Here is a 24,702-nt window from a genome sequence, read left to right as displayed (position 1 = left end):
TAGCCTGATGTATTTTTCCGCTGACAGTGTCATACCATTGTATGTACTTAAATTTGGTTGTGCTGTATTAGGAGGGATCATGCCTTTGCGAGCATTTTGTATGCATCAGCTTCACTGGATAAAATCAGACTCCATATGTGAGACGTAAATGATTAACTTTTTGGTATCTTTGTGGTTATTAGCCTTCCTGGCAGTAACAAACCATGGTGAATTCAGAGGGTTCTTGTGTCCACTGTTAAATTCAGACATGTGGATAAAATGAAATCCATTGGTCTGTGCTGATATCAGCTGTGCTGCACCAAATAAAGAAAGAAAGAAAGCTGTGCTGCAGATCTTTTTTTCTTTTCTTCTTTTCCTTTTTTGTTTGCATTTTGATGCTCTCTGTTGCCTCTTTTCCAGTTCAAGCAGATGTGCCGGATATGTGATCATTTTTATAACCTTTTTCTAAAGGGATTTTGTGTTGGACGGTGCTAAATCAACAGAAAGATATTAGATAACAGGTGGTGTCTGTGTTTATCTAAGCTTATTTATGTGTCTGTGCATGCTTGGGCATACGTATGGGTGTGTGCGTGTGTATGTCAGTGCATGAGTGTGTGTGAGGGAGAGATAGAGAGAGAAAGAGAATGAAAGTAGTGATGTTTGAGTCACTACACTTGTATGTGAGCAGATAATACCATATAAAGTTGGCCAAAAAATACATTACAAAATTATATCTATACATGTACATGTATGTGTATAGCTGTTGCTTAGTCTCTTGTTGATTCCCCTTGTTTTAACAAACTCTCCTGTTTTCTTCTTTGTCGTCTGTTCTTCTAGCTGTTGATTATATCCCAGAGGTTTTGATGACGTGTTATGGGACTTTCTGCTTTTTGTTCTAATTGTTCTTTCTCAAGATATCTAACACGCTTTGTTCATGGGTGTTGTTTCACTCTAATGAGTGTCTTTTCTCAAAAGACAGTTTGTTGTGATGTCAACATTTTGTTGCTGTGTTACATACTTATGTGGAAAATAAGTGCAGCTTGAAAAATTACCGATTATACTAGTACATGTATAATAAAACTCTCTGATAGTGTATAACCTCATTACTGGTGCATGATTCGTTCGGACTCATATTTTTATCTGATTATATGGTGTCAGTTATGTGGAAGAGGGGGGGGGGGTGACACTGTGGACAGAGTATCAAACAACATCGGACATCTTTATCAAACCGTAGTTGTGGAGAATGGTGGAGATACTGTGCAGACATGCACATTGTGATAACTTGTTCATATCTTCTTGAAATAATACGTTGTGTATTTCCCCACAACACTGTGTGCATGTAAAAAATATGGTCAAGCCTAAATGAGAGACATTCTGAGTTGAATCAAAATTGCAAACTAGTACCTGTACCTTTCCTTGATTGTCAAATCAAAGAATTATCCCAACCAAGAATTTTATTTAACTGTTGGAATTTGACATTGGCTTTGTGACAGATTTGTGTACTCTTTTACCAAAATACAATATAATGCAAGCATTTGTTGTGCATGATGTTTGGAAAACTAATTCACAAACAATTTTGATGAACTTTGTATAATTCAACGCTTCTTGAGACTATTAAGATTTGGTCAACATTCAAAGCTGAGCCAAGATAAGTCACGCGAGTGTTTGCTTGTATACCTGCGTGGTGTTGTTATGGAAAGGTAGAGTGGTGTTATATTATGTCTTGTTTGTTATTTTGGGTGTGTTTGCTCAAATGCTAAATAAGAAAATATTGTGTCTTGTTTGTGTATGTGTGTGTGTTCCAAAGCTAAATGCGAAAATCTCTATTATCTAATGTCATGCGGCATGATTTGTGTGTGACAGACTGCGCTGGATCTTACGGCACCGGCAAGTGACGCTTTGCTGAAAAACAGAAAGAATGCCTGGATACAGGTGGCCGGGCATCCAGGTAAGAGTCAAATCAGAGGTACTTTGACTGTCATACCCATCACGCGGTGGGTCCATAGCTCAGTTGGTAGCAAGCTTAGAGAGGCCCGGCGGCCATTTTCATTTTTTTAACGTTTTTCCCCAACTTTGGCCATTCATAAATCAAAGAGTTATGTCTTTTATCTTCTGAAATTTTGTAGATATGCTTAATATAATATTTTCTATGGGATCCAAAAATTTTAGGGATCTGGCTTTATAAGAATTTTAGCTATGAAGCACCAAAGTCGGGGAAAATGTCCATCACACCAACCCCAGACCACCTTAGAAAAACTTGTGCAGAGCACTAAACACAAAAAATGCTCTTTTTCATCAACTGTTTTATTAATTGTACTTATTGAATGTTAAAATGCATGTATATAGAATTTACTTGCGAAAAAAATAGTTAATGAAGTCAATTTAGCCAAATTAAAAAATGGCCGACATCATATGAAAATACTCTTATTTATCAGATATGCAGATCTTCACTCTAACATAATTTATTCACTTAATATAAACTTATAATATATCAAATTAAAGGAAATTAGCTGCTCTTGATAGTTAAACCATATTCAATCAGATTTGATGGGAAAAATGTCAATTTTAGTTAGAATAAGGAAAAAGTAAATATTACGTCACATAAAAATTCGTCCAAAAACCATTAAAAAAAAAATTGTTCAAAGCAGAGACACCAATGGCAAGTCACAAGTAGACTATTTGTTATATGGACCAAACTAAAAGAATAAAGTAACCAAATAAGTCTTCAAAAAAAAATTAATAAAAATTTTTTTTTTAATCAATCGGCGGATCTGTCAACTCAATTTGGCAGCACAACCAGTGCATATCTTTTGTTTTCAAATCACAAAACCTCCATCATGAAGTACATTAGAACTTTCAATAACATACAGTATGTGCAGCTTAATCACAGCGCACAAAAAGTCATAAGTGGCATTAATATGACAACTGACATTTGGGGAGAAACACAAGGAGCAGGGGTGGCTGTAGGGGCTGGCTTCTCTGGAACAGTCACTATTCCATCTTGTTCAGAGCACACTCTATCACTGCTGCATTTTGACGAGACGTCAAGTTTCCACACGAAAAGGCCCGGCACAGAAAGTCAAACAAGGTCGAGCAGTTCTTTTCAGTCGGTCGACAGTTGTACTTGCTCACAAGCTTGAAGTAATCCTTTCTCACATGCCCACACTTTGCTTGCACGGAAGGTGGAGACCTGGAGTTGAACGCCTGCGTGGTGAACTTCATCAGCCAGAAGTGAAGAACTTCGAAGTAGCGACTAAGACAGGAGTCGTCCGGAAGAGTAACTTTGCCACACTTCTCCACATTCTCAGCCGAGAGCATTAGAGAGATGAAGTTCCCATTCGTGATGTCTCGCAGTGTGTCAGCATCCTTCCCCAGTGGTCCCGATTCCGTTGTCAAGCAGCCGCTGAGAAGAGAGGTTCCAGGTACAAGTGAAAACTTGGGTCCAACAGCCTTCTGATCAGGGATGCAAACAATCTAAAAAACAAAAGAACATAAAACATAAAAGTCAAAACAACCAATATATTCAAGCCTAAAAAATATGATTAGAAACAAAACATTTTGTCTTTCTTTGTAATTAATTCACATACGACAGTGAAAAGATGTATGGTAGTATCCCAAAAAGAACAGGAGTTGATCCCTGATTTACAAATTCACCAAATGTAACAACAATTTAAATCATCTCCAGTCATCATGATTCATATTCAGCAAACAAAACTGGCACAGTAGCTATGTATGCATTTCTCCTGATTAGGCACTTTGCCACAGACAAACTGAAAATTCAGATTTTGTCAAAAATGAAAATGGAGCTATGAAATGACACATTGTCACTGCATGGTCCCCTCCTCTGTATATGTGGGTGTGGTTTTATTCAACTTACTGTTTAGGGTTGGGGTAAAGGCACACAAAGTGATAACCTATGTATTGAGAACACTGCAAAACAGGTTTTTGTTTATGCATCCAAATGCTCAACCGGTAAGAAGCTTATAATTAAAAGCCAAACAAAAAAGGGTTTGAATCTGAGGCACATCTGGGATTTTTCCAGTGCGGACTCCTAAGGCGGGTGGATCATATCATGTTCCTCCATGCAAATGTATGCATTCACAAAGACAAATGTGCATGTTAAAAGACCCTGAGTGAAAGACTGGGGACTTTGAAACACAGACGCCTAGCACCCACACCTTCAAAGATGACGTCATGTTATCCACGTGGCAGGGGAATGATTAGTGTGGCCTGCAGACCTCTCACTATAACTTATCTAAAAGTTAGGGTTTGCCTGTGATTAGAAATCTCCGGAATGCAGATGAAGACACCCATAGTGCTCATCTTGATCATTGGATGTATTAAGAACCAAATTGCAACACCTGAGAACTTTTAGAGCATGTTAGAACACGTGAGAACTATTACATGAAAAGAACTTAAAATCCTAGTACATATTTGATTATATACAGTTTAAAAACTAATGCATGTGCAAACTTGGAGGGTCTGGCAGTGGCACTGCTGATGTAGCCATGCAGTCTGAAGTACAGTATATTACACACACACACACACACACACCATTTCTCATTAATCATCTGTGTATAGAGTTCTTCGTGTGTGTGTGTGGGCGCATGTGTGCAGCTTGTCTAATGAAAGTGAGACATTTCACACTAAAACTAACTATCCCCCCGCGGGTTAGGGGGAAGAATTTACCCGATGCTCCCCAGCATGTCGTAAGAGGCGACTAACGGATTCTGTTTCTCCTTTTACCCTTGTTAAGTGTTTCTTGTATAGAATATAGTCAATGTTTGTAAAGATTTTAATCAAGCAGTATGTAAGAAATGTTAAGTCCTTTGTACTGGAAACTTGCATTCTCCCAGTAAGGTAATATATTGTACTACGTTGCAAGCCCCTGGAGCAATTTTTTGATTAGTGCTTTTGTGAACAAGAAACAATTAACAAGTGGCTCTGTCCCATCTCCCCCCTTTCCCCGTCGCGATATAACCTTCGTGGTTGAAAACGACGTTAAACACCAAATAAAGAAAGAACACTAAAACTATGACAAATAGGGTAAGTTTGATAATCTAGTAGACTGGCATAGAATTTTGACCAGTAGGCATAACAGGTTTTGCACTAGTGCCATATGTTGCAGGATCCTTTGCACCAGCAGGCCCCAACACCATCTGGAAGAAACGCATGGAGAAGGAGAATCATGAGACCAAGACTTACCAAGCCTTGATGGGCGAATCACTGAGGGATGTTGTACCCAAGTTTTACAGAGAAGTCGAGTACAATGGAGAGTGTATCCTTTCATTCTGTGATAATGTGAAAGTGTACCAGTTCATGATACAGTTGTTCACTTAGTTGGATTTGTTTGGGTGATGTTGTTGTTGTTGTTGTTGGAAACGTCAAGAATCTATTCTGCTTCTGTCGCAATAATTGTGTACTGCAGAACTGCCAATTTTAAAAGCCGCCCTCCAGTTGTGAGACACCCCCCCCCCCCTTTTTATGGACCCAGTTTTAGAAATTTTCTGTTCCGAGTTATGCCTGTAAATCTACCTTCATTTTAAGACTTTTAAAATCTTATTTTTTTCTTTAATTGTTTCTAGGTCTTATAAGGGGGGGTTTTACTGTACGTAAAAAGCTGTTACATTAAGCTGACAGAAGCTAGTTTTAAGTCAGTTAATGTTATATCATAATTCTATCTTTATAAATTCCAATGGATATATTCCTTTACTTGTGTTAGACTTCATTGAAATGGAGGACCTCCTGCAGCGCTTCTCGGACCCAAATATTATGGACATCAAAATGGGCAGAAGGTATTAGCTGTTGTTAGTGTTGCTGTTGTTGGTGGTGGTGGTGATGTTGGTGGTGGTGCTGCTGCTATTGCTGCTGCTGCTAAACCAGAGCAAACTAGTGGGTTTATGTAATTAGTAGTGACTTGTCCTTTCCGCTCAGCCATTAGTGCATGTCAAGTGGCTTGTTAGTTTGTTTTTGCATTATAATACATGTATTAGCAATCCTTTCCTCCTGATTTTGTATGATCAGGCCAGGGCCTCTCTAAAGGGGTTAAGGGGTGCATTAAAAAAGCTCTAAAAAAAAAAAAATTGGGAAACATCTATTACAGCTCATACAATGTTAAACTAAGCATTATAAAAATTAAATTTTTTAAATGGAAGGCTCTTATTTTGCAGAACTTTTCTGGAGCTGGAAGTGAAAAATCCTGTCTTGCGGAAAGACCTTTATGAGAAAATGGTGACGATAGACCCTGATGCTCCTACTGAGGAAGAGAAGAAGCAAGAAGCCATCACGAAGTTACGTTACATGCAGGTTAGTCAGACTGTCATCTCTGTCTCTGTCCCTCTCTCTCTCTCTTTTGCAGTGTCAGTTGTAGATGCTCCTTTCTTTTAACAGTTACTTTCTTAACCATTGTGTGGCCATTAAGAGAAATAATATTAAAGACAAACTGAAAAAAGTGTTGTTGTACGTTTGTAGCTTTTATTAAAGAAACCTATTATTATTCTAACCTTCCTTTTTTTGCCTTCCAGTTTCGTGAACAGGAAAGTTCAACTGCCGACCTTGGCTTTAGAATAGAGGCAATTCGGGTGAGTAAAATGTTTTTGTTTCAAAACGTTCTTATTAAGACAATGATGTTTATCTAACGTTGCAGAAACCATTTATTTTGTGTCAGGCTAAAGACAAACCCAAAAACGTTGCTTCTGAGAGACGTCTTGCTTGTTTTGTTGTGGTCTTGATACTGTAATGTGTGCAAGTGTGACTTCCAGTAGTAATTAAATGAAAACATCCAGTTTGATCAGTCGACCGGTGAAGGGCAGATTTCTCTATCCTTTGGTGTTTTTTGCCTTTGGTTTTGTGCCTGTTGTAAGGAGTATTTTCATAGAGGAATGTCCCTTGAACATGAAGTAAAGTTTGCTAAAGAAAAAATGTATTTCTATGTCAGTCTTTGGTTATGTTTGTCTCTGAGCTTCACTGATTGGGGGCAGGGGAGGGGGGTTGGTCTTGAAAGAGGGAGTCTTCTATTGGGGGGAGTGGGCATGCTAGGTTTCCACTGCAATGGGACAATTGCTTTTCTTGTTTTTATTTGAGTTCAGGACATCAAATTTAATATTACACTTAAGAGATAAACCCAGACAGTAGAGAACGTGTGAGTATTAGCACATGAAGGATTGTATGTACCAATAAAGGGAGAGTAAGTTTGAAGTCTATGGGTGTTCTGTTAAGAGGTATGCATTTTAGAAATTAAGGTCAGTTGATTTATTTCATCATTTCAGATGTCCGGTGAACCTCCCAACACAAATCTCAAGAAGACGAAACGGAAAGAACAAGTAAGTGATTGGTGTTGTTTAATTTTGTGTAATGTTATGCTATAAACAAGTATAGGTTTAAACTGCTGCAATAAACAATTATCCCAGCGAAGCTGGAGGTATCCCGTGAACGCTATACTGTAATCGACTTGAGAAATGTGCATACCGAATAATACATGATAAAGAAGGATTCTTTGTGCCCGGCTACGTGCTACAGTTGGAGATGGAAGTTCACCAAAAATTGGGACCATACTAACAAAAATACGGTGGGTGCAATAGTCGCCCCCATTTTTTCAGCAAACGCCACCCAAGGCCGCTTTGGACGGGTAGAAATTCCGTAGTTTCCAAGTCTATGGATAAAGCTCGCGTAAGAAGAATACGTCACGGTCGAAAGTCTTTGACGTCAATTAATGCATCATGACGTCATGCCTCCCTGTAGTCTTTCTCTCTCGCGCAGTGTGTGTGTGTTTGTGTTCATTTTGTGCACATGTGTTAGTGTTACTGTTTGTGTGTGTGTGTGTGTGTGTGTGTGTGTGTGTGTGTGTGTGTGTGTGTGTGTGTATTTGTGTGTGTGTGTGTGTGTGTGTGTGCGCGCATGCGTGCATGAGTCTGTACTCGTATGTGTGTGGTGTATGTGTGTGTGTGTGTGTGTGTGTTGGTGTGTGTGTGTTTGTGTTCATTTTGTGCACATGTGTTAGTGTTACTCAGACCTGTTTACACTACACATTGAGCGTAGTAAACTACGATTTTGGTCCCAAAACTACGCAACTACGCATGCTTGTCTTATACTACGCAAACGTTTCGTTTTGACTACACATTTTGACATTTTGAATACGCAAAAACGCGAGCAAGTTCCGATCCATAATTAATTTTGTACTAACCGGTTGTGTACTGCGTGCAAAACATGCCCGGCGCCCGCGAGAGTAGCGTAGTCAGTTGGTCTTGCTGCTGTTATTACAACTATCGCGGGCGTTTCAGCACATACTTTTCTGAACGCGGTCACTTCGTATCTCATTCTTTCTGGAGGGAAAAAAATGGCTACAGCGACGAACACGGATTCAGAAAACTTTGGCGATCAACCGCCACGGAGCAAAAAAAAGAAGCTTGGTCAAACTTCTTTCTCTCTCGCGCAGTGTGTGTGTGTTTGTGTTCATTTTGTGCACATGTGTTAGTGTTACTGTCTACAGGCTTTTCTGCCAAAGTACTATGAGGAGCATCCAAGCCTAGTTTCGTCGAGAAAAGGGAAGCATTTTGCCGACTGCACTGTGTGCAACACGGATTTTTCAGTGAAGCACAGTGGGCTTTACGACCGTGTAACCGCCACAAGAAAAGCACTTCCCATCAGGAATTCGAGAAATCCCGACCAAAGCAGAGGAAACTGGACCGTTTTGTGAAGAAACCCGTGCCAGGGAAAGAAGACCAAGACAAGCTCACTTTTGAGAGATCGGTAACCAGAGCAGAGGCAATGATCTGCCATATTATTGCCGACGCAAACCTGTTCTGTTTATATGCAAATTTGCCTTCATGTTGATACATATACTCCCAGTCCCTACTTTTTGTGACTTGATGTTCTCAGATTGTCACAGGTCTTGAATAGGGGGTCCCACTGTATAATGAACTGCATACCCCTCAACATAGCTTTTTTTTTAACAAATGTTCCAAACTAGACTTTAATAATTTTTTTCTTAACAAATAAACTTAATGCTTGGCTTGTATTTTTGTGGGGGCTTTGTTTGTATTTGTATGAGGAGTATTGTTCACATTGTAATAGTTTTGTGTTGAGTGTTTGTTTTAGTACGGTATAAGTAACTTCTGTTTTGCGGTTTGGGTTGATCGAATTGAAATACTACACATTCACCTGCCAAACTACACATTTGCCTTATTTTCACACCCAAAACTACACATGGTACATTTCAGGGGTAGGCAGGTCTGGTTACTGTTTGTGTGTGTGTGTGTGTGTGTGTGTGTGTGTGTGTGTGTGTGTGTGTGTGTGTGTGTGTGTGTGTGCGCACGCGTGCATGGGTCTGTACTCGTGTGTGTGTAAGTGTGTGTGTGGGCATAAGTGTATGTGTGTGCGTGTATGTGTGTTTGTTTGTAAAGGTGTGTATGTCCGTCTGTCCATATGTGCGTATGGGTGTGTGTTTTGTGTGTATGAAGTTTTTTGTGAGAGAGTGAGTAAGTGCGTGTGAGTGAGTGTGTGTATGTGTGTGTGACTTGGGGTGTGTGTGTGTTTGTGTGCGTGGGTGTGTGTGTGTTTGAGAGAGAGAGAGAGAGTGTGTGTGTGTGAATGTGTGTGTGCATGAGTTTGTGTGTATGTTTGTGTGTGTATGAGTGTGTATATGTGTTTGTTTGTAAAGGTGTGTGTGTCCGACTGTCTATGTGCGTATTTGTTTGTTTGTTTGCTTAACGCCCAGCCGACCACGAAGGGCCATAATTATCAGGGCGGTGCTGCTTTGACATTATAACGTGCGCCACGTCACATTATTCTGACACCGGACCAACCAGTCCTAGCATGCACTAACCCCATAATGCCAGACGCCAGGCGGAGCAGCCACTAGATTGCCAATTTTAAAGTCTTAGGTATGATCCGGCCTGGGTTCTAACCCACGACCTCCCGATCACGGGGCGGACGCCTTACCACTAGGCCAACTGTGTATGTGCGTATGAGTGTGTGTTTTGTGTGTATGAGATTTATGTGAGTCAATGTGTGTGTGTGTGTGTGTGTGTGTGTGTGTGTGTGTGTGTGTGTGTGTGTGTGTGTGTGTGTGTCGTGGGTGTGTGCGTGCGTACATGCGTGCGTATGTACATGTGTGTGTGTGTGTGTGTGTGTGTGTGTGTGTGTTTGTGTGGGTGTGTGTCTGTATAAGAGAGAAAGAGAGAGAGAGAGAGAGTGGGTGGGTGGGTGTGTTTGTGCGTGTGCGCTAGTGTATATATGTGTGTGTATGTGTGTTTGTTTGTAAAGGTGTGTATGTCCGTCTGTCTATATGTACGTATGGGGGTGTGTTTTGTGTACTGTATGAAGTGGGTGTGAGAGAGTGAGTGAGTGCGTGTGAGTGAGTGTGTATGTGTGTACGTGTGTAACTTGGGGTGTGTGTGTGTGTGTGTGTGTGTGTATGTGTGTGTGTGTGTGTGGGGGGGGGTGTGTGTGTGTGTGTTCGTGTGTGTGTGTGTTTGAGAGAGAGAGAGAGAGAAAGAGAGAGAGAGAGAGGTTTGTCTTTCGCTGGGGTATGCAGTGCCTTGGCGTTGCACATCTACTTAATTGGTTTAAACTGTAAGTTGTGAATTTGTTTCTGCACTTTCTGTTGTTAGGGATGATTGGTTTCTTTTACAAGTCAACATACTCTAAACTTGTATTACCCTTTCTTTACTTAGTTCTGAAATACCTTTCCAGGTAGCAGAGGTGATGCTGAATTTTTTCAAGAGCCAGATGTCACCGCTGAAGTCCTTGTTAACGAGACTCATTGAAATCAGGGACAAGTTTGAGAACTCAATATTCTTCAAAGGGAATGAAGTAAGTTTACTTGTTTCCCCTTCTGTGAATCTTTGAATCTCTCTCTAAGAGGACATCAAATGCGCTTGACAGTCAATAATTGTCACTGCATGTGAACAAAGAAAATCAAGTCAATAATAGACGATTTACAAAAATAACTCTGTCCGGGTTCGCTTACTGCAGACCAACCGGAAACACAAGGTTGACAAGTTAAAACAACAATTGTAGCAAATAACTAACGCTGATGTGTATGTTATGCTGTTTCCAATCGATATAATGCCTTTTTCTTTCAAAAATCTACACATCGGAGCCACGATTCACTTGATTTGACTCCAGCGATCACTAACCATTCTTGTCAGTTTCACACCGCTGCCGTGACCTCAGCCACAAGCAAAACTCATGTGACCTCAGTAGTCGGGCAAAACACCGGCATTGTCAGCTAACACAGAGGGCAAGCGATACAACATTGCCGCAGCAAATAGTTAACTGTGATGTGTATATTTAAAAAACAAAATGGGGTCATATCGAGCTGACGCTGCATAGCAAACACTTTGGAGCCAGTTATTTGCTGCAATCGTTGATTTAACTGGTCAAACACGTGTTTATATGTGTTTCCGGTTGTCCGAGGTTTTGGTGGGACGTAACCATTTTCCACTTGTAAATCCTGACAGAGTTATTTTCGGAAAACGTCTATTGTCACTGCCTGGCAGGTGAACAAACAGAAAAATCTGCTAGCCCAAATGACAAATTATGCTGTGTAAGTGAAGTTTGCAGGTTGTTTTTTTCAACAACTGTGCTTCCTTAGTCCTCAGTTCATGAAAAGAAACTATCGTAATGACATCTGCTAGTAATAAAGAATTGTAAAATGTGGTGAACTTGTTAATACAAAAAGAAATGTACAAGAAGAGCATCCATGTAAGAATCCAATACATAAAAATCATGTTTAAAGAAATCGTTATTGTAATTGTAAGCTATGTTACTAGTACTCTGCGGCACTTTAGCCAACACATACAATCAATCAATCAATATGAGGCTTATATCGCGCGTATTCCGTGGGTACAGTTCTAAGCGCAGAGATTTCTTTTTGTAATGACATCTGCTAGTAATAAAGAATTGTAAAATGTGGTGAACTTGTTAATACAAAAAGAAATGTACAAGAAGAGCATCCATGTAAGAATATCTATACATAAAAATCATGTTTAAAGAAATCGATATTGTAATTGTAAGCTATGTTACTAGTACTCTGCGGCACTTTAGCCAACACATACAATCAATCAATCAATATGAGGCTTATATCGCGCGTATTCCGTGGGTACAGTTCTAAGCGCAGGGATTTTTATTATTTTTATTTTTTTAATTTTATTATTTTTTTTAATGCAATTTATATCGCGCACATATTCAAGGCGCAGGGATTTATTTATGCCGTGTGAGATGGAATTTTTTACACAATACATCACGCATTCACATCGGCCAGCAGATCGCAGCCATTTCGGCGCATTATACTTTTCACGGCCTATTATTCCAAGTCACACGGGTATTTTGGTGGACATTTTTATCTATGCCTGCACAATTTTTGCCAGGAAAGACCCTTTTGTCAATCGTAGGATCTTTAACGTGCACACCCCAATGTAGTGTACAACGAAGGGACCTCGGTTTTTCATCTCATCTGAAAGACTAGCACTTGAACCCACCACCTAGGTTAGGAAAGGGGGGAGAAAATTGCTAACGCCCTGACCCAGGGTCGAACTCGCAACCTCTCGCTTCCGAGCACAAGTGCGTTACCACTCGGCCACCCAGTCCAAGCAAGCTCTAATTCTCACTTCAGTCAACTTTGGTTTCTTTCATTAGAAGTGAAAGGTTCAAGATGTGCAGTCAGCCTGAGCGCTCGTTGCACAGCTTGGCCATTCATAGGGGCATCGAGGACATGTTGGACTTGCTGACATACACCCTTCAGGGGACAATATCCAGGGTAGTCAAAGATGAATCAGAGCTGCATACAGTCCCCTCTTTTTTCACAAGCCATTGACAAATCCGAAACAGATAGAATCCTTACTTTCCTTATACAATAATAAAAATATTAAGAAAGGTAAGTTTATGGAACGTTTAATTTGAGTCAAAACAGAATGTTCACAAGAATCTGGATTTATCAATCTCGAACAAAAATAAAGGTAGACTACAAATAATAATGAAGTGGACATCACTTAGCTTTGGATGTTGCTTCTTCAGAGATGGCAGGATACAAAAATCGAACTGGTTAGTTAGTTTTATCAACTTTAACCCTTTCCCTGTCTGACCTTGCTTTAACGGGCAACAAACAGTTCAGTAAACTACAACAAGTCGCGTAAGGCAAAATTACTACATTTAGTCAAGCTGTGGAACTCACAGAATGAAATTGAACGTAGTCCGCCGCTAGTGCAAAAGGCAGTGAAAGTGACGAGCCTGTTTGGCGCGGTAGCGGTTGCGCTGTGCTTCATAGCACGCTTTACTGTACCTCTCTTCGTTTTAACTTTCTGAGCGTGTTTTTAATCCAAACATATCATATCTATATGTTTTTGGAATCAGGAACCTACAAGGAATAAGATGAAAGTGTTTTTAAATTGATTTCGAAAATTTAATTTTGATCATAATTTTTAATTTTTTTAATTTTCAGAGCTTGTTTTTAATCCAAATATAACATATTTATATGTTTTTTGAATCAGAAAATGATGAAGAATAAGATGAACGTAAATTTGGATCGTTTTATTAAAAAAAATTTTTTTTTTACAATTTTCAGATTTTTAATGACCAAAGTCATTAATTAATTTTTAAGCCACCAAGCTGAAATGCAATACCGAAGTCCGGCCTTTGTCGAAGATTGCTTGGCCAAAATTTCAATCAATTTGATTGATAAATGAGGGTGTGACAGTGCCGCCTCAACTTTTACAAAAAGCCAGATATGACGTCATCAAAGACATTTATCGAAAAAATGAAAAAAACGTCCGGGGATATCATACCCATGAACTCTCATGTCAAATTTCATAAAGATCGGTCCAGTAGTTTACTCTGAATCGCTCTACACACACACACGCACACACACACACACATACACACATACACCATGACCCTCGTCTCGATTCCCCCTCTATGTTAAAACATTTAGTCAAAACTTGATTAATGTAAAAAGAAGAAGAACAACAACAACAAACAAACAATGTGCGCGCGTGTAGTGTATTCAAGGGCTCATTGTAAGTTGTCAGTTCAGGTACATACAGGTAATGCTGATCCATCAGTGTCTCTGTTGTCACCTTTGAAATTGTCCAAGATGGAACGATGGTATTGCCTCTGCACACATGAACCTGTGCTTATGTTTTTGTTTGTTTGTTTTTGTTTTATTCTTTCTTTTTTTTCACCCATAGATCATTGGCAGTTCTCTCCTCATCATGTATGACTTGGAAAGTTGTAATGCGTGGATGATCGACTTCGCAAAGACTATTCCAGTGGACAGCAGTCTGACCCTAGACCACCGAACCTCATGGAAAATCGGCACTCACGAAGACGGCTACCTCGGTGGGCTGGACAATTTAATACACGTCAGTTGCTTTGTTATTTACTGGTTGGCTGGCTTGTTGGTTGGTTTGTTGGTTGGCAAATCAGTTGGCTGGTTGAGAATAGGAAAAAAACACAAGAAAGGTTATGTAGTGGAAAGGTAGGACAGAAGCACAAACTAAAGCGACTTGGTTTCAACGTTTTTAATGTTATTTGTTGAGAAGAAAGAAGCAAACAACTTAACAATAAGTCACTTTTTCACAATGAGAGAAACTATGTGTTTCACAATGTGTTTCAAATAACACAACAATAATAAAAATAGAAAAATGGCTAGCAGTGGAGGAACACCACAAAAACCATCTTTACTTAACACCCAATGATTGATAACAAACAAAGAATATAACAAGACAAGAACTGAAGAAGTCAAGAGAAAAGCCTAAACACCATTTACACTGAAACTTTTATTCATGCAGCATTCACACAGTGGACTGCAGGGCAGGTAGCATGGTCTGAGAAAACTTTCACACAGATGTAAATACCGAAGGAAAAAAGAAACACTTCTAATCTACCAAGATGTAAATAACATTCTAACAAAACAAACGTACAAAAAACATTACTTCACATATCAAGGGAAATAATCCTTTTTAGAATTTGAGTACATAAAAACACACTTATTATGCTTTTTACTGAAAAATTAGTTAGTCACAAAAAAAAGCATTACATTTACCAATCAAATGCTGACAAAAATAACCGTGGAACACTTGTATACGGCATTTACTTTGGAACAACAATAACCAGCTGCAGCAAACTTTACAGAAAGCGCAGAGGCTGAAGACATTAACATAGCATTCAGTGAGTTGATCAGCTACCAGAGAGAGAAGGGATCTAAGATTCAGCTCTTCCCAGTATTTTTAGCCCTCACGAGGGCTACAGTGACAGCTCTGTGCCGCTGGCACTAAAATTGCCATCAAAACTACCAGAAATCCAGAATCTGTGATTCTGGCACTACATATTCAATCAAATCTCCATAACTACTCCTGAAAACCAATAATATATAAAATGACAGCTATGAAGTTCAACTAATAAACAATTTTGTGTAAAAACTGATATTCATGTGAGAGGGTGACGCAGTAGTCTCCCTTCACAACAGCTCTGCAGAGTTTTCTGCCGGCCTTGACGGCTTGAGCGTGGGCTATTCATAGGAGCTCGATGTTTCTTGTACGTGAGTTGCCGGTTAGACACCTGTTAATTGTAGAGAACTGTTTGTGACGGGGTCCGGCTGCTGCTGTCTCCTGGTATTCTCTTGGGAACCAATAGCAGTTCCTATAAGGCTATTCATTTAGCTCTAAAATCTCAATGCTGTTTGACTGGCTTTGCCTCCAAAGGGGATTTTTGTGCTTCGGGCACTCGTTTACATTTGCTTAAAGCATTAGAACAATGATGTTAAGCTTGTATCACTTCATACTTTAACGCTTTTAGAGTAGCAAAGTAGGGCTTGGCTACATCTCCCTTGTTTAAACGTAATTGATAATAAAAGAAGCCATCTCAAAATCTTTGTATTTTTGTTTGCAATGTCATGTGGTATTAATTGGAAATGGATGTTTTCAGAAAATACCTCTTTCAGGGTTTTTATGTGCGGTGAAAGAGTTGTATCCCTTTGAAGGTGAAGGGAGTTGTAAACACCCTGTTGACGTTACAGTGAACTCACAGCTCCAATGTGCATGTTTTTGAAAGAAGAAAACTTGTCATATTGAGCAGACTCTGTCAAAATACAGGATCACCTGACTCACTCACAATCCCTCACTGTTGACTAAAAAGTCCCCAAAGTGTTGATCAGTAGTAACTTGTGTAAGCCAACCCGTGTGGTGTCTTTTCAATCAGCAGCCATTCCATCATTATGGCAGCGATCTTGAGCGAGGACGTACACATTTCATATGAAATAAAAACAAGAGGCGAAGCCTTCAAGGCTCACGTAAGAAATCGACAAACAGTAACACAAACTCAATCACTCCGTCACACATACACACACACAGTAAGCATAGGTGACACGGTGCAAGAGTGCGAGACACTAGATCTAGATCTGTCTGTCTGTAGCCTACTTACGGGGACACGACTGCCAGATGGCCAGATCGACACTGCGCTTTTGACAGCGCTTCCTCGCGCAGACACTGGAAACATGCTGTGCAGATTAACCTGTAGGAAATCTCCTTTGGTATCTTCTTTATCTATTTTTCTGGAGCTACGAAACCGAACAATGTGAAATCGTCTTCTCCGAATCGGCGAACTGCAGCTCGGTGATAACTGTTTCTATACCACAATCCTTCACGCGATCTGACCTAACCTTGACCCCTGACCTGGTCTACATACCACACACGACACAAATCAGTCACCTAATTTTACCCCCCCAAAAGCCCCCACCACCCGTTTTCTTTGGATACACACTTTAACTACATACGTGCCGACGAAATGTTGATCATTGCTTCAATATTTTGAAGCTGTTGCTTGGATAATAACCAGGTAAAATTAGTATGTCGGTGTTCAGTCAAATGTTAAAGTTTCTACCATAGACATACATACATACATACATACCTACGCACGCTCAGACTGACAAAAGTTAGCATCGCATAGGCTACACTTACGTGAGCCAAAAAGGTGTCATATTGAACAGGAACTGCACAAAATGCACAGCAGCGCTCATTTTTACCACAATTGCTTGACTCAAAATAATTATTTCAAACAATGATTCATTTTTAAAGGCTGCATTACTCTTTTACATCCCATAACAACCTTAACAGAGTTATTGTGTAACATCGTTTATTGAAGCAGAATTTCAGCAGCAGGCTTCCTGTGTTGTTTTTATGATTTACAAAAAGCCTTTAAACTTATCTCATTTTTATTTCCTTGTGCAGATTGTGCAAAACATTGTGGATGGTAAGTTTGGTCCAGAGCTGGGTGTTGCCAATGACAACAGCTGATGACATTCAGGAGCAATAGCCTTGACAACCTGTCTCTCTGAAGGGTAGATTACTGGCTCAATTGAACTCTCAACTGATACAACATTCTCACCCAAGGAAGAAATATCTTCCGGGCAGGACCAAGGGTATATTCAGGTATTGTGACAGGCAGCTTCACTCAGCATCAGGTGAATTTCAGAATCAACAAGGTCGGTGCCAGAGTCAGCCATGTTGGTGTCATCACTTTTCGGATGCTGCCAGTCTCATATAGAGCTTTGGACATCACTGAGTTTTTCCCCCCAGTACCTTTGGTTCAGGATTCTACCAGGGTTGCTGGCGCAAAAGCAGAACAAGAAAAGAGTGCTTGAGAAACCTACTGTTTCTACACTTTTGCATAATTATTGAAAATAGTACAGGCCTCAACAGCTAGTGACTTAGAAAGGTACCTGTGCGAAATGCAGCCAGTATAATTAATGCATGAGAAATTACTTGTATGTAATGCAACCAGTAGTGACTTACAAAGGACTTGTACGATATGCAGCCAGTTTAGTGACTTACGAAGGACTTGTAAGAAAAACAGCCATTCCACTGCGTGGTTCCATTTGCACGACAGGAAACATGTTGTATGTACATACATCTATAGCATTATGTGAAAAAGGGGTTTAAATGATACAGTCAAACCTGTCTGTGTATAACAACCACTTTAACAGAAGAGGTCCTTGGAGACAAAGGTTGTTATGGGAAGGTGAATTTTGTAGGTAAGAACCTTCCCTCAAAAGCAGCGTATGGCTGCTTAAATGACGGGGTAAAAACGGTCGTGCACGTAAAGGCCGTGGGAGTTGCAGTCCATGAACTGAGTACGCGCAGGAAAGAACCTTGTATCCTTTGGGGTGGTCATTATCATGAGGTTGTCGCCAGGGCAGGTTCGACTGTACTGTTCTTGATGTGGCATGGAGCCATGTAAAGATGCAGTGGACATACCAGTACGGTTGCCATTGGATGCAGAGAATAATTATCACTCCCATGATGGCTTCTTCCAATTCTGAGCAAAAATAAGAAAAGTGATGGGCTCAGTAGGGACGTCTGATGTGAACCTTCATGTGCATAATTTTGTCGTCACCAACATAATCATGTGTCATTTTCGTTTCTTTCTTTTCTTTTTGTACATTTGTGTGTGTGTGTGTGTGTGAGGAAGGACGTTGGGATTAAAGCTTTAATTCAGAACTGTGGTCAAAACGTTTTATTAACGAGAAAGAAATATACCCAAGAGCATAATTTTTCATACGCTTTTAACTTAAAGATGATTTTTCTTAACCAGCCTATTGCCTTTTTAAAAATAAAAATTAACTTTCAGCTTTTCGCTTGATATCAGTACCCGATGAATCAAGGTTTTCCAGGGAAAGCAATAGAAAAATCGAAAATACACCAGCATAATGTTGTGATTGCAAAGTAAATAACTTCGCTTCGCGGTTGAGTACAAATGAATAATTACACATTCCACGCATGTTGTTTCTTCACTCGTCTTTCACCTTTGGAAGTGTTCAACAGCCTTGCTGTTGGGATACTATTAAGTCAATCATCTCTGTTTGATATTATTCATCAAAGGTCACAACTGCGCAGCTCATGTTACCATTAAAAATAATGCCAATGGACAATAATTGCCGTTTTTATTTGATGCAAACGGTTCTATTCAGTCCGGTGCCAGAATCTAAAAATGGAGTCCATTGCCAGAATCTTGTTCCAGTTGGAGCAAGGAGTTCAATGAGCATGCGTACATTGACTCACAAGTGAAAGTGAACTTGACATTTGTGACATGCAATCAAGCATGAGGATGCCACTGTCAGGGCCTCATCTCAGGATGGAAGGCAAACTGATCCTTAAATCGTCAGCATATTATAATTTGTCAGCATTGGCCATTGCCATCAATTATTCAAATGAGCATTGCAAATTATTCAAAGGAACAGTCAGACTGACAGCACGGATGTCATTGGTTGGGTATTCATGCTAACCACTGTCTACCTTTGTGTGTGTGTGTGTGTGTGTGTTTTTTGTTGTTGTATTAAAGTATGTTTGAAAGATATGTTGTCCTCAGTTATCTTGAAATAGAATGCATTTCATGATATTATCTTTTTGTTTTAGGATAAAAAATTGAAGCCGAAATGTTACAATCCTATTTTTCATTCCAATTCTTGTCAGTTGGCATGAAAGCAGACTATTTCTTCTTGAAAGCTTTTAATTTTATGTGTGAATCTGACCCTTATTTTTTCAGAACTTATCATTTACTGCAGTTTCTGTAAACAGATTTTTTTTTATGTTGAAGCATAAATGTGTATGTTTCTGTGTTAGCTTTGAAAATAGACTACAACCAAAGAAAACTTCCCAGCAAATGATGTGAGATGGTGGGATTTGATGATGAGAGAATATTATCTGGGCCAACCAGGATTCCATTCCCACTCTTGAGACTTGTGAAAAAAGACCATCATGGGTTGATTGCTTGGGTTGCTTGCTTCCTTGTGCGGTTCACTTGCATAATATTAGGATGTTTTTTGGCCAGTTTCACGTACCATGCCGAAATATGTATATGTGTTGCTCTGATGAGCAGCATTGACGCAGCGTGCCTCTCAGTTAGGAGTGAAAGGGAGAAAGGAGGGTGGGGGGTCTCTTGAACACCTTTTTAAAACTTTGATGTTCACCTTGTGCTGCGAAGGTGGAAAACTTCAACAATCATGTTCGTGCTTTATAAAAAAAAATGTTTTTAAATAGCACAAAGAAGCTTAATGATAAGGTCAGCTGCATTAATTTCAGTAATGTACATGTAAAATGCAGGGAGAGGTTTATTTTTAATTATTTGAAGAGCTAAATTTTGGACTTTGAGTATTTGGATCCATCACAGTTTCCAAAGAAAACCTGAAGAGTAAAAAAAAAGTGCACATATTTGTTCAAAGCCTGGATCTTGAAAATATGAGTGCTTGTATTTGCATCTCTTTTAAGGATTTTCCTTCTGCCTTTAATAAAACAACGCAGCCCCATCTTTTCAAAGACTTTTAGATCTTAGCAGAAATTAAATCTAGAAATGCCTGTGTTATTGGTCACAGAGGGGATGGTGGTGGAGGCTTCGTGATGTTGTATCCGATATAACTACCCTCAACACTGGCGTTTGCCAAGGGTGCTTCCTTCTTCTTGCATTAATTAGTTTTATTTACTCTTGCAGAATCATTCTAACTCACCTCCATCACTTGATAGATTTGCGATATTATGGTCGTTGCTCGACTGAGAGGTGAACGTCCGTTCTCCCATTAGTTCTTTGAACTGATCCTATGGACAAGATGTTCCGAGAACGATTGATTGAAACTGATTACAGGAGAAGGAGAGGCCAATTCAATCCTGTTGTTACCAATCAGCAAGTCTTTGAAACTGTTCTTCCTGTTAGTACGGAGGAACCAACCATTTCAGACCAAAGCTTAACATTTGTATGACTATACAGATGGCATTTAATAAGACAGCCTAAATTAGTCCCACTTTCTCCAATGAAAATGTTTTAAAAATTGTTCCGAACGGACCAGTTCTTTAGTCTGTTGTCAAAGTGCAATCCATAGAATTCTCAGGATTAGTGTTGTTCCAAGGCTTGGTATTCTCTCTGTATTGAACGATTGGTTGGCGAGTCTTCTCAACGGTTGGCAGGATTGATTTGCTGGGGGAAAATAAATAGATCTATGTGAGATTTTACCCCTTGTTGCGTTCACGGAATGTCTGTTTTCTTTGCTCGAATGTTTGTTGGTTGCTTTTTTTCCTGCAAGGACAACTTGCACTATGTGCACGCTTATTTTGACTCGAACAACTATAAAGGCCATGTAAAAAAGAAAATACATGAGCAACTCATCATCATGAGAACAGCATCTGTTTTGAATGCGAAGACTTAACTGTAGTCAAACAGTTTGTTTTAAGCAGTTTCCCCGCCTTGTTTCTGGTTCATAATTGTCATTCCTCTTTACATGAGCAACTCATCATCATGAGAACAGCATCTGTTTTGAATGCGAAGACTCCCCCGAAATCGGCGTATGCTGCCTGAATGGCGGGGTAAAAACGGTCATACACGTAAAAATCCACTCGTGCTAAAAACATGAGTGAACGTGGGAGTCTAAGCCCATGAACGAAGAAGAAGAGAATGCGAAGACTTAACTGTAGTCAAACAGTTTGTTTTAAGCAGTTTCCCCGCCTTGTTTCTGGTTCATAATTGTCATTCCTCTTTACGCTACCATAAAAAGAAGTATTACATGTGTGCGCAGGCGTGCACATGTCTGTTTGGGTGCGTGTGTATGTGCGGAGGGGGGGGTGTGTGTGTGTGTGTTTGTGCACAAGGTTATTGTTTAGTATCGGCAGTTGGCAGAATACCAACCTTATTTGAAATCACCGAAAAAATGTACTGCCATGTTCGTCAAATTTTGGACACAGTTTTTCACGGTGCTTAAACTTGGCACTAAGAACAGCTTAAAATTGCCAAACCTTTATGGCTATTACTGCAAATTTGCCAAAAAAATAAATCCTAGCATCCTGGTGCGTGTTCGTGTGTGTGCACACGCTTCATTTTAATGTGAATATTCTTAGTATATGATATGGCCTTTTAAATGTTGCAAAGTTAATTGAATTTAATGTTCAGGTTATGTTCCAGTGAGATGTTTGTGCAATATTTTTCTTAATGTTGAAGAAGTGTTGAGTAGTGTAGAATTTGTAAGCCCTAAGTTGTGACACTTTTACTATCTGTGTTGTGTGGTGTATGTTTTTTTCACAAAAGTCATCAGCCTGACCATTACAGGTTTTAGTGATTTATGTAAGAACCCTCCGAAAGATCTTTGGGTCTATAAGCATATTTGGGTGTTTATGCTAGCAACTTTTTCTTCTTTTGGTTGTTGTAAGATACGAATTCACTATCCCCTATACTAAGAAATAATGATGTGATTCTATCATATTTTATTTGCGTGTTAAAATTTTGGCCTGGGTTTTTGCACTGATATTGTTTTACTTGTGTGTGTGTGTGTGCGTTTTTGTTTTGTTTTTATTGTTTTCTTTTGTAAATCAGAACTATTGCACAATCATACATTTCATCTTTTGCCTGGTCAAAGCTTTTTTTTACGTCTTCAAAGCTTTTTCTGTGAAAATGTGTTAAAGTTGAGAGTTTTAAGCAATGTAAAATCATTGTTTCTATGAATGGAATTTCTGTTTTGTGTGAGGTGGATGCTTTCGTCAGACTGTGTCATGCAGTATTTGCAAAATAATCATGAGCTGTTGTCAAACACCAAAGTTATCAGGACATAATGGGTCTTATTTAAACTGGGATGAGGATTCTGGGTTTGTTTTTCTGTTTGTTTTCAGTACGTTTTTATAAATTATATTTATATGAAAATTGGGTGTGCGACACTGATTGTTGTACGCTAACGCACCTTTCTTTGTTAAAGTAATAAAAATAAATTGTTTGATTGAATTACTTAATCTTGCATCAGTGTGTTATAAAGCAAATTACCAGACAGAGTATGGATGCACTTCTAACGAAGTCATCTTTGTGTGTGTGTGTGTGTGTGTGTGTGTGTGTGTTTACATTTATAACTTTTTTTCTTAATAACTTTAACTGTCACACACACTCAAAGGAGTTCATCCACTCGTCCTCAAACTGTCCTTCAGTCATGTGAGATACAGTCATAACTGTACACTTATATTTCACAGACACACACCACCAAGCAGAATTGACAATAAGCCAACAATCCAACAGAAAAAAACCTTGGAGTGACTTTTGATAATAATTTGAAATTTGATACAAAATGCAATTAATAAGGCTGTTAAAATGATTGGTATTACCGTAAAATCCCTACTGCCTAGCATAAGCCCACCCCCCCTGTGCACAGATTTAGGGCAAAATTGGGGGGGTGGGCGTTTGCTAGGGATAGACCCCTTTGCACAAAGTAAGTTTTGTGCTCAACCGTGTAATTGAGTGAATACAAACCCCGAAAGCATGTAAGTTAGGTCGTGTGAGTAGAAGTGAAGGAAAAAAGAAAGAACAAGTCGCGTAAGGCGAAAATACAACATTTAGTCAAGTAGCTGTCGAACTCACAGAATGAAACTGAACGCAATGCCATTTTTCAGCAAGACCGTATACTCGTAGCATCGTCAGTCCACCGCTCATGGCAAAGGCAGTGAAATTGACAAGAAGAGCGGGGTAGTAGTTGCGCTAAGAAGGATAGCACGCTTTTCTGTACCTCTCTTTGTTTTAACTTTCTGAGCGTGTTTTTAATCCAAACATATCATATCTATATGTTTTTGGAATCAGGAACCGACAAGGAATAAGATGAAAGTGTTTTGAAATTGATTTCGAAAATTTAATTTTGATAATAAATTTTATATATTTAATTTTCAGAGCTTGTTTTTAATCCAAATATAACATATTTATATGTTTTTGGAATCAGAAAATGATGGAGAATAAGATGAACGTAAATTTGGATCGTTTTATAAATTTTTTTTTTTTTTTTACAATGTTCAGATTTTTAATGACCAAAGTCATTAATTAATTTTTAAGCCACCAAGCTGAAATGCAATACCGAAGTCCGGGCTTCGTCGAAGATTACTTGACCAAAATTTCAACCAATTTGGTTGAAAAATGAGGGCGTGACAGTGCCGCCTCAACTTTCACGAAAAGCCGGATATGACGTCATCAAAGACATTTATCAGAAAAATGAAAAAAACGTTCGGGGATTTCATACCCAGGAACTCTCATGTCAAATTTCATAAAGATCGGTCCAGTAGTTTAGTCTGAATCGCTCTACACACACACAGACACACACACACACACACACACACACACACGCACATACACCACGACCCTCGTCTCGATTCCCCCCTCTACGTTAAAACATTTAGTCAAAACTTGACTAAATGTAATAAGAAACAAGTCGCGTAAGGCGAAAATACAACATTTAGTCAAGTAGCTGTCGAACTCACAGAATGAAACTGAACGCAATGCCATTTTTCAGCAAGACCGTATACTCGTAGCATCGTCAGTCCACCGCTCATGGCAAAGGCAGTGAAATTGACAAGAAGAGCGGGGTAGTAGTTGCGCTAAGAAGGATAGCACGCTTTTCTGCACCTCTCTTTGTTTTAACTTTCTGAGCGTGTTTTTAATCCAAACATATCATATCTATATGTTTTTGGAATCAGGAACCGACAAGGAATAAGATGAAAGTGTTTTTAAATTGATTTCGAAAATTTAATTTTGATAATAATTTTTATATATTTAATTTTCCGAGCTTGTTTTTAATCCAAATATAACATATTTATATGTTTTTGGAATCAGAAAATGATGGAGAATAAGATGAACGTAAATTTGGATCGTTTTATAAATTTTTATTTTTTTTTTACAATTTTCCGATTTTTAATGACCAAAGTCATTAATTAATTTTTAAGCTAC

The 24,702-nt window shown here is 39.2% G+C and overlaps 1 protein-coding gene across 2 annotated transcripts in view; it reads left to right on the top strand.

Annotated features, from left to right (window-relative positions):
- Positions 1 to 22,728, top strand: part of LOC138959164 (inositol-trisphosphate 3-kinase homolog) — a 43,879-nt gene extending 21,151 nt beyond the window's left edge. For both annotated transcript variants that reach the window (XM_070330540.1, XM_070330541.1), the window contains 9 exons: positions 1,843 to 1,927; positions 5,108 to 5,257; positions 5,702 to 5,774; positions 6,150 to 6,285; positions 6,504 to 6,560; positions 7,248 to 7,301; positions 10,672 to 10,791; positions 14,166 to 14,339; positions 17,205 to 22,728. In XM_070330540.1, the coding sequence (XP_070186641.1) occupies positions 1,843 to 1,927; positions 5,108 to 5,257; positions 5,702 to 5,774; positions 6,150 to 6,285; positions 6,504 to 6,560; positions 7,248 to 7,301; positions 10,672 to 10,791; positions 14,166 to 14,339; positions 17,205 to 17,270 (915 nt within the window). In that variant the 3' untranslated portion in view covers positions 17,271 to 22,728. The remainder of the gene's footprint in view (positions 1 to 1,842; positions 1,928 to 5,107; positions 5,258 to 5,701; positions 5,775 to 6,149; positions 6,286 to 6,503; positions 6,561 to 7,247; positions 7,302 to 10,671; positions 10,792 to 14,165; positions 14,340 to 17,204) is intronic.
- The last annotated feature ends 1,974 nt before the right edge of the window (positions 22,729 to 24,702 follow it).

Source organism: Littorina saxatilis, linkage group LG2 (assembly GCF_037325665.1).
Source record: "Littorina saxatilis isolate snail1 linkage group LG2, US_GU_Lsax_2.0, whole genome shotgun sequence".
Classification (NCBI taxonomy): domain Eukaryota; kingdom Metazoa; phylum Mollusca; class Gastropoda; order Littorinimorpha; family Littorinidae; genus Littorina; species Littorina saxatilis.
This window is presented reverse-complemented; position numbering and strand designations above follow the sequence as displayed.